At 38.2% G+C, this 9,247-nt stretch overlaps 1 protein-coding gene across 1 annotated transcript; it reads right to left on the bottom strand.

Annotated features, from left to right (window-relative positions):
* Positions 1-1,832: 1,832 nt before the first annotated feature.
* Positions 1,833-9,247, bottom strand: hadhb (hydroxyacyl-CoA dehydrogenase trifunctional multienzyme complex subunit beta). Its single transcript, XM_059357193.1, has 15 exons — positions 9,154-9,247; positions 8,806-8,847; positions 8,462-8,558; positions 8,283-8,327; positions 7,471-7,570; positions 7,236-7,323; positions 6,618-6,805; positions 6,315-6,495; positions 5,509-5,630; positions 5,216-5,295; positions 5,077-5,124; positions 4,789-4,876; positions 4,401-4,475; positions 3,437-3,601; positions 1,833-2,245 (listed from the first exon to the last, which is right to left on the bottom strand). The coding sequence occupies exons 1-15, from the start codon at positions 9,218-9,220 to the stop codon at positions 2,210-2,212; spliced, it is 1,422 nt and encodes a 473-aa protein (XP_059213176.1). The 5' UTR covers positions 9,221-9,247; the 3' UTR covers positions 1,833-2,209.

Below are 9,247 nucleotides of genomic sequence, written 5' to 3'. Positions count from 1 at the left end.
CCTTTCAAACATGGAACTCTCTTCAAAATCACCAGACTCCATTGACAAAAACAGTAATTTATCCTCACAGAACACAGGAGTTGCTGATCTATTGTGTGACTTTGTTGAATCCAAACTAACCCTTTAAAACACCAAAGTTGCATAATAACACAAACTAAAAGATTGAGGCAGCAGTAGAGCAGAAACTCCCATATTCTGCAAGGTAAAGTTACAGTTTTTCTCAAAGGAGTCTGGTGAGTTTGAGGAGAACATAGATAGAGGATGGCTTCTGTTTCCTGTTGGAAAGGATAAACTGGTAAAGTTTTGAAAATATTTATTTTTGCCCACCACCATCTACTGTAGTAAAGGTACCTCATAAAACCTCACTTCAACATATGATAATAATCCCTTTAAAGTTTGATATGCAAGATTTCTGTATTTGTGTTTTGTCTTTGCTCCTCTCAATGGTTTAAAGTAGGCGGGGCTCATTTGGGAAAATGTGCATATCTGCATATCATTTGCATTAAAATGTGATGACAGTTGGTTTTGGGATTGATTGCCAACATTGCCAGATCTGATCCAACCACACCCACACAGTAATAAAGCAGATCAGAGTGTTTAACTTTGGTTGTTGTTTATTTAGTCACAGATATTTATTCTTAGAGAGAACCACTTGAAACCTGAAATCAATTTTTTTTAAGTGCTTTTAGTTATTTATTTTTTTCAAACCAGAAGATTTGGGCTCCAAACTTTCATTACTTTCATAATGGTGTTATCTGCCAATAATTACCTGATTAACCAATAAAATGTAGTTAAAAATTACACCTTGTATGTCACCCCTCCCTTTCCTGCTCAATCTTATGTACCTCTCCAAAAGACAATACTTCTAATTTCTAACTTGCGCGCACACACACACACACACACACACACTCTCTCTCTCTCTCTACTACTTTAAGGGGAAAGTTTGGACATTAAGGGGAAAGTTTGGAAATTAAGGGGAAAGTTTGGAAATTAAGGGGAACGTTTGGACATTAAGGGGAAAGTTTGGACTCTAAGGGGAAAGTTTGTACTTTAAGGGGAAAGTTTGGACATTTAGGAGAAAGGTTTTAACTTTTCTTAGGACATATTGGACAGTGATGATATTTTTGGACAGTGAGGACATTTTGGGAAGGAATAAACACATATGTATATGAAACCATATGTATCATGATTCAGGTTATAAACATACTGTAACTAATACAATGTTTAACCTAGCTGTCATTGTGTTAAGAACACACCACCATATGCAGAAATGGGAGTAAAAAAAGTTTACTTTCTTTATGCAATCACAACAGTGAGATCTGCATTTATCATTCCCTGTAACATCCAACGCAATGTCCGATCTGTTTATGGATCTCTGCATGAAAACTATAAATTAAAAAAATCCTTTTTTAGACTTAATGCAGTGTCACAAAACACAAGATCACAATACTCAAGTGTATTGATTGTTCCTCATTTGTACAGTGTTATTTTGGGCAAACATTTCTGCAAAATGTATAAATTTAAAATATCTTAAAAAACATCTTGGTGTAACTGTTGATATAAGGCCACAAGAAAAATATTAAATGTTCACATTTTAGCAGCTGGATCACGTGACTTTTTGTCACTTCTGTTCCTGTAAATCACAAAGTACAGGTGTAAATAAATTATTATGGGTTGGATTCCTTCAGTTTTTAGGTTAGGATTGTGAATGCTGGCTTACTGGGACAACAGCCATTGTTAATGTTATTAGACCCGGCTGTGATTTTTCTACCATGATAAAAAAATGTAAAAAAGGCTTTTTTTTTTGGGAAAAAGAATAGCGAACCCAGAAATGAGTGTCAGTGTGGTGACAATCACACCATTTAATTCCATCAGTCGGTAAGAAAAAACAATATTACAGCGTATATAAACATTAGGATCACTGTATTTCCTCTGAGTGCTTAAATTTAGCTATGTTACATTCGACTCTGAGACAACGCTGACATGATGCACCTCAAAGTCCATAAACTCATAGGCAACTTCCCTCAACGACATTCTGCTATAATTTAACAGCCTCTAAGCAAGAGTTAAATTTACACAAGATTCCTAAAACGCCTCCACTCTCTTCAAGGCAAAGCGGTGCTCGTATGTACACTCTGTTGTCTGGATGTTAGTGTGTAGCCGTCATGATGAACCGGAAGATCAGGAAGCAGATGATGATGCAAATGTTTTACTGGGGGTAGGCCTCGATCACCATGGCATGACCCTGGAGAACACAACAATACACACTTGTCAGGAACTAAAGTAGAAAGAAAAGTTTAAACAAGAAAGAAAAAAAGTATGGAATCGATATCCAATGTTGTTTTTAAAAGAACAACAGATGTGACTATGCTTTGTTGTGATATTTCAGGGAATAATCAAAAGCACAGTTTGTAGATTGGGGTTAATATTTTGCAATGCAAAGGGCTTTCATCTGTGGACAGAGGCTCAGTCACCTGTTACCTTATTCACTTATAGACAGTAGCCGTGTTTCCATTAAAGTCTAAGCACATTTTGAAACAAAAATTTGAAACGTTGCATTAAAGAAAATGTGAATTAGGGATGTTTCCAACAACTGGTTTGGAGCAAATAAACAAAGCTTCATCAGTGCATGTACTTCGGTCAGAAGATGGCAGTGTAATGTATTGATGTAGAGTAATCCATCAGTAAACAGTAGAAGAAGAGATTGCGCTAGAGAAAATTTAAGTTTTAGTTTAGATTTAAATTTTGTTTGATATTTTTTTCTCATTATTATCGACCCGAGATCTTCCCCGTTTGTCAGTGTTTCTGTTTATTTTGGAAAAATACATTTCATGAAATCTTAAGATTAAGAGGTAAAAATGAAACACCAGAGTATGTTTTTTACATATGTTTTTTGTCATTTGCAAGTGCCTTCATCATTTAAAAAAAAAAAAAAAAGAGTTATTTTAGTCTAAATCTAAACTAGAACAAAAAAGTGGTTGCTAATTGGACAACTTTGGCCACCAATGAGAGAAAATGGAGAGAAGTCTTCAGGAATTGGATTTTATTGGGCGACTTATAATTGTTTTTTCATGTCAGAGGAAACAGCTGATCAGTCATGTGAGTCAAATGTTCGCTACGTCCGAACTTATTCTCAAATCATTTCCATCTCCTGTTTAGCGCATTAACTATTTTTTGAAAAAGACAAAACCTCAAGTGAGCATTAAAACTTTTATACATATGTTCAAAACTTATTAAATTTTGTTGTTTTCATCAAACTTCTCTCATGCAAACCTTCAAAATGCAGATAAATTAATTGATGAAAACACAACTAGTGTCTTCACAGACATTTATTTAAATGAATATTACTTTAATGCTTTAAATTGTGAAATTGAATTAAGTAAAAGATAAAACCAGTGAGTTGTGGCCTGTGTGATACTGCTGTTTCATTATTTACCTGTCCTCCGGCAGCACAAGCAGCCAGCAGTCCGTACTGTCCTCCCTCCTTCTGCAGCCGGTGTGCCACTGTGGTTACCAGTCTGCAGCCTGTGGCACCGAATGGGTGACCCAAAGACAGAGAGCCTCCCCACAGGTTGAACTTCTCCATGGGAGGAGTCCCCACCTACACAAACAAAAAACACTTGGTCAGATATGATAGATACACGAGCATTTCTTTGTGCAAAAGCAGAATTCAGCCTCCAGAGTGAATGGGTGAATAATTGAAAACTACGACTTTACTTGAAAACATATTAGAATTTCTTTACAAATTGATTCATGAAATTATTACCTTTGCCAAGGAGGTCATGTTTTCGGTTGGATTTGTCAGTAATACAGAAAAACTAACTGCCTGATTTTCTAATTTTAATGAAACTTGGTAGAAGGGTGTAGCATGGGTCAAGGAAGAGCCTGTTGAATTTTGTATTTTGTATTCTAATCACGGGGTAGATACAGGAATTATTCTTCACCTTTGTTAACTTTGCAAGATAGGGTATTTGTGCTGCATTCATGTGTTGTCCGAATAAACTGAATAATTAGTTCCAGATCATATTTCATGGCTCATTTCCATGTTGATTCCACATCACGACTTAAACACACAGAAGTCAGAAGAACGACTTCCTGATGTGGGGAAGTGGATAGTTCCAGTAGCATGTAAATGCACCATTAGCATTGAGTGCCGTTCTAGTATTGTAGTCTGTTCATATGTGTGAAATCAAACAGAACTTGCGAACAAAGGTCTAATTTTTTAAGTTACTGAACCATTTTCGCATTATAGTACACTCATGTAGAAATATAACTACACTAATACCAGATGCTGATATAACATTTTTATTATCTTAGTTGTCTTTGCCTTAATTGACTCTGCACCCTGTGTGGATCTGTTGCAGTATGTGACATACATTATAACAAGCAGCTCTCTTTACCTTTGATTTTCTGCCCAAGTACGTCTGGCCGAACCAGTCTGAGTCCATAGCCTTCAGATTTGCCATTATCTGACCCTGGAAAACACACACACACACACACACATCCACAGGGTTACTAAAGATACCAGACAGAAAACACATTGATTTCTACTGATTCAAGAGTGCGAGATATGAAGCAGAGCAGTCAGATCTTCTCCAACATTGATGCCCATTAATAACACAGGCCACAATTGGATTGAAGCAGACAGAAATTGAGGGTTAAATCATTTAAGAAATGAATATGTGGAACATATACTTCAAATATATATTTGAGACTGACAGGATACATTCAGCCACCACTACATAAGCTAATGCAGCTTTTCTCCCACAATGTGTTGTGATAACTTACTGCGAACGCCTCGTGGAACTCAAAGACGTCAATATCGTTCATGGTCAAGCCGGCCCGTTCCAGCACCTTTGGTGTACCGTACGTTGGCCTGAAAGAGTTGAACAGGGCACAGTGTCAAACAAAAAAACTGTTAAGCTTCTGGTCTCTAAAAGAGCAATTCACTTCTAAATTAAAATTGTCTTTACCTTCAGACACATATGTACAGTAGGTTAAAACTCTCAAGATTACCTATCAACTTAAAAACCCTTATATTGCAAGTGATGGTTAGTTTTTTTCAGGTGAACTCACCCCAGAAGCAGCTGATCTTTGGGGTCCTGGGACACGTAGACAAAGTCTCTGCAAGGATGCAATATAATATGATCAGCACATGTCAAAGAGCATCTTTGGGGGGAATTTTTTTTTTACCAAACAGAGAGGGTGCACATACCTGAGGTAAGCTTTAGGCTTGTAACCCATAGCCAGAGCTTTCTCTTCAGACATGATGAGCACAGCAGAGGCACCGTCAGTCTGAGGACACACACATTAACAAGCAGGTAATTTAAATTAACAAAAAAAGTTAAGTTAATGTTTATTATAGAAGACAAAATAACACAATACAAAGTTTTTTTAACTGAGTTTTGCTTCAGGTAACTTGTAGCTCAGTTTTAGTTTTTTTTATGAACAGGGACGTAGGAATTAAAACCCACATATTGTTAGGGTGTGTGTTTTATGTGTGTTTACCAGGAAAGAGGAGTTGGCAGCAGTGACTGTGCCGTGAGGTTTAATGAAGGCGGGCTTCAGTTTGGCCATTTGCTCCATGGAGGACGGGCGGATGCCGTTGTCCTTGGAAACAATATCGCGACCTGGTGAAGACAATCACAGATAAAATTACATAAACAGAACAGAGTGCAACAATCAACTAATCATTTTTTTTAAAACTTATATTCACTGGAAAACTTTATTAAAGACAGTATAGGTCATGTTCAAACTGATACATTTTTTTTGTAAATACACTCTGAATTTGATGCATTCTGGTTTTATTATTATTTATTATATTTCCAGTAAAATGTTACTAAACTTGTGACAACATTGGTGTTAACGATAACAGACATTTTACAAGAATAGATATTTATAGATGAAGCTTAAATCCAAAATATTGCTTTCACTTTGAACCTAAATCCCCTCCCTGTCACAAGTGAATTCCAACGCCTGTTCCTGCTTTGTTTTCTGGTTTATTCTTAACAGCCACGTTACTCAAACGAAAAAACTAAATTTGTAAAATTCAAGCATGTTATCAACAATTCCAGCCGCTATGCCACGTCCCGACTGCGTCTTATCCCTTAATCTGCTAAAGCTGCTCCCTCTCTTCACTCACCGTCTAGCTCGCTCAACCAATGCTGCACTTCCTCTGACTCGTGGATCATGGGCCAACTCTGAATGCTGAGTGCAGGAGTGTAGTGGAGAGTATACCCACTTCCTCTTTGGTAACCTTCCCATCTAGCTAGTAGTACGTCATCATACCCTCTGAAGAATGAAGCAGTGTTTACCTGGCACTTTAAAGGAGATGACATCCTGCAGCAGACCTTCGTCCTGGGCCTTTTTGGCCAGACTGTGTGATCGCACAGCAAACTCATCCTGCTCCAGCCTGGTGACCCCGAACGCAGCAGCCAGGCGATCAGCGCTGTGACCCATCGTTTCAGCTGTGGAGAACTCAGCCACAGCGGGAAGCTACACACACACACACACATTTAAAGGTTACAGGAGGAATTATTGAACTGTATGTCAAAGATTTAAGAAAAGACATCTGACTCCTGAAGGCTGCAAGTCAAATGTAACAAACAAATATTTACCTCTGGGGTGAAATGTGCCATCCTGATGCTGCCAATCAGACCGAGCCTCTGGCCGAGGGTCTTCGCCCTGTTGAGGGACAGCATGGTCTTCCTCATCTTCCGGCTGTGACGGATCGGAACGTCGGACATGAACTCCACCCCTCCTGCCACGACAGAGTCACACTGTCCTGCAGCAATCAGACCAACAGCTGGAGGGAAAGACGGAGGAAAGAGACAGAAGTCAGACAAAGAAAGGGGAAAAAAACAACTAAAATGATGTACATCCTTGTTTTTGTTCTTAATGTATGTGCCTTGCTATAATGACAAGAAGACACATCTGATGTCGGCCTCCTGCTGTGATCACACTTCATTATTTCCCCTTCTTTGTCATAAGACATCGAGGTAATTTTTTTAGGATTTCTCATCCTCAACATGCCCAGTTATGGTGTGTTTGATACTGACATCTCGAGCTCAGCTATAGTGCTTGTTTATTTTGTTTTTTGGCAATTTTAAGGGGCAGACCACATCAAACAATATTACTGTGTCTTTGCAGCTATAATGGAACTTTGCGTAGTTCAGAAAAGAGTCGCTAAAAGACCAAAATCAAGTTGGTGTAGAGATTTTTTTTCTCAGACATACCTGAGGTCATGGCCTGGTTGGAGGAGATGCAGGCCATGGTGACGGTGTGAGCTGGGATTTTGTCAGAGAAACCTGCACCCAGTGCTGCCTGAAAGTGAAAAAAATGAAGATTAACAAAAGTCTTAGTATGCAGTGCTAATCCGTAGAATCAAGGCTAAAAGAGAGCACAGGAAACAGCTCCAGATACGATAACCATTTTGTGGGATCGTGTGTGTGTGTGTGTACATGATAGTACCTCTCTCGCTACATTGCTGGTCTTGACCTCCTGAATGACTGTTCCATAGATGATGTAGTCTACAGCATCTTTGGGTAAACCTGTCTTGTGCAGCAGACCCCTAGTGAAACCCAGATGGAACATTTTAATTTGAAGCAGCACTGCAACTTCTGTCATTCATAAATGGATTAAAAAGATTCTGAGAATTTGAGAAACATGCTTTGAGACAAGACAGAATGGAGATAGAAAAAAAAAGGCATCCAGGTGAATTTATTGCATGGAAAGGGACAAAACTTTTCAACAAGGTGATCCTGGCTCAAATGTTCTGCTATTATAAACTGTCACGTTTTAGCAACTGTCAGGTGTTTTAAAGCCTCAACGTTACATCTTAAGGTCACTCATTATTCACAGAACTATAGTTATATAATGTTAATACCAGCCGGTAACATCTGTGTGCGTGTGTTTGAGAGAGAGAGAAAGACAAGGTGGATATTGCATGTTTGATATCATTACAGTTAATGTTTAATGACGATGGTAGCATCTAGTCATCATTTAATAAAAAAAAGTCTTTGATGAACATATTTCTTCATAATTTTCGTTAACGAGTATTATATATGAATACTGGTATATTTCAGTGGTTGGGTAGTCTATTCTGTTGGGTTTTTCAGATAAAAAAAACTACAGAATGGAACAAGGATCACGTAATAAGTGTAAAAGTGACTGTATATGTGATTTAATAACCCCCAAAAGTGTTAATTTATTTGTTGCTTGGTGAATTTGATGATAGTGTAATTGTTAGTGTCAACACAAAAAAGCAGGAAGGAAACACTTACTGCAGAGCTGCTCTGGCCAAGTCATGAGGCATCAGGTCGGCATATCTGTAAACACAAAACCAGAAAGGGTTTTACCTTCAGGCCAAGATTATTTCTGTAAGTTATGTGACGACAGGTTCTCCTTCTTCCTACAGTTATGGCAGCCAGAGGCTCCTGACAGTGTATTTAGCTGAACGTACGTGGTTCCAGACAACAGGAAAGGGGTTCGAACTCCTTCCACCAGAACGATGTTCTTCACGCCAGGCCGGGCCAGTGTCTTTTTACTCTTTGTCTGAACTGAAAGAGAATTAAGAAGGTAAACGGCGGTTAGACTGATGAATCAATAAGAGTACCATCTCAATATGCAATGTGACCTTCACATGACTATAATTTGGATTTTTATGTGGATGTAAATGATGTGAAATATTTAAAATGAGTCACGATGTTTGTCCCTTCCGTTTGTCCCCCATCGTTGCTCAAATGTTAGCTCAGATACATCTTTGTTTGCACTGTGAAATAACTATACAACTGACTCGTATCTTACCCTGAGCCTGAAGCTGTGTCGTCGTACTGAGAGAGCGAGCCCCTGAAACACAGAGAAAATCATTATTTATCATCCTCAATTATACCACTTAAAATACATCTTGAGAGATTAACTTTACAACAACATAAGCGGACCACAGTGTTGTAGCAGCCTGAATAATAAAGATCAGATGTCTGTATTTTAGGTTCCATCATGAACACAAACACCATTTAATTGCTAATATACTGTATGTAAAAAATATATTTGCTGTTGGTACTTTATTACTAATTATATTCTCTTGATATATTTCCTATTGCTTTATCATCTATTAGAATCTTAACAAAATAAACAATAGTATAGAAAACTTACCCAACCGCATCGCCCAGGAAGGGCTGACAGAGGAGCTCCGCATCGTGTTCAGGAGCATTGAAGCCATGTTTTTCTGCAGAGAGAGAAACTTTAT

The sequence above is a fragment of the Centropristis striata genome, chromosome 18 (genome assembly GCF_030273125.1).
Source record: "Centropristis striata isolate RG_2023a ecotype Rhode Island chromosome 18, C.striata_1.0, whole genome shotgun sequence".
NCBI lineage: Eukaryota > Metazoa > Chordata > Actinopteri > Perciformes > Serranidae > Centropristis > Centropristis striata.
Note: the sequence above shows the minus strand (reverse complement) of the source record. Positions and strands in the feature narration are given on the sequence as shown.

Bases quoted from the DNA above. Each gene is read 5' to 3' on its own strand.
- hadhb (XM_059357193.1), bottom strand. From the start codon at position 9,220: ATGGCTTCAATGCTCCTGAACACGATGCGGAGCTCCTCTGTCAGCCCT. The intron at 7,324-7,470 runs GTACTATCATGT...TTTCACTTTCAG, and splicing joins CCAGCAATGTAGCGAGAGAG to GCAGCACTGGGTGCAGGTTT. The intron at 6,806-7,235 runs GTATGTCTGAGA...CTTTCCCTCCAG, and splicing joins CAACCAGGCCATGACCTCAG to CTGTTGGTCTGATTGCTGCA.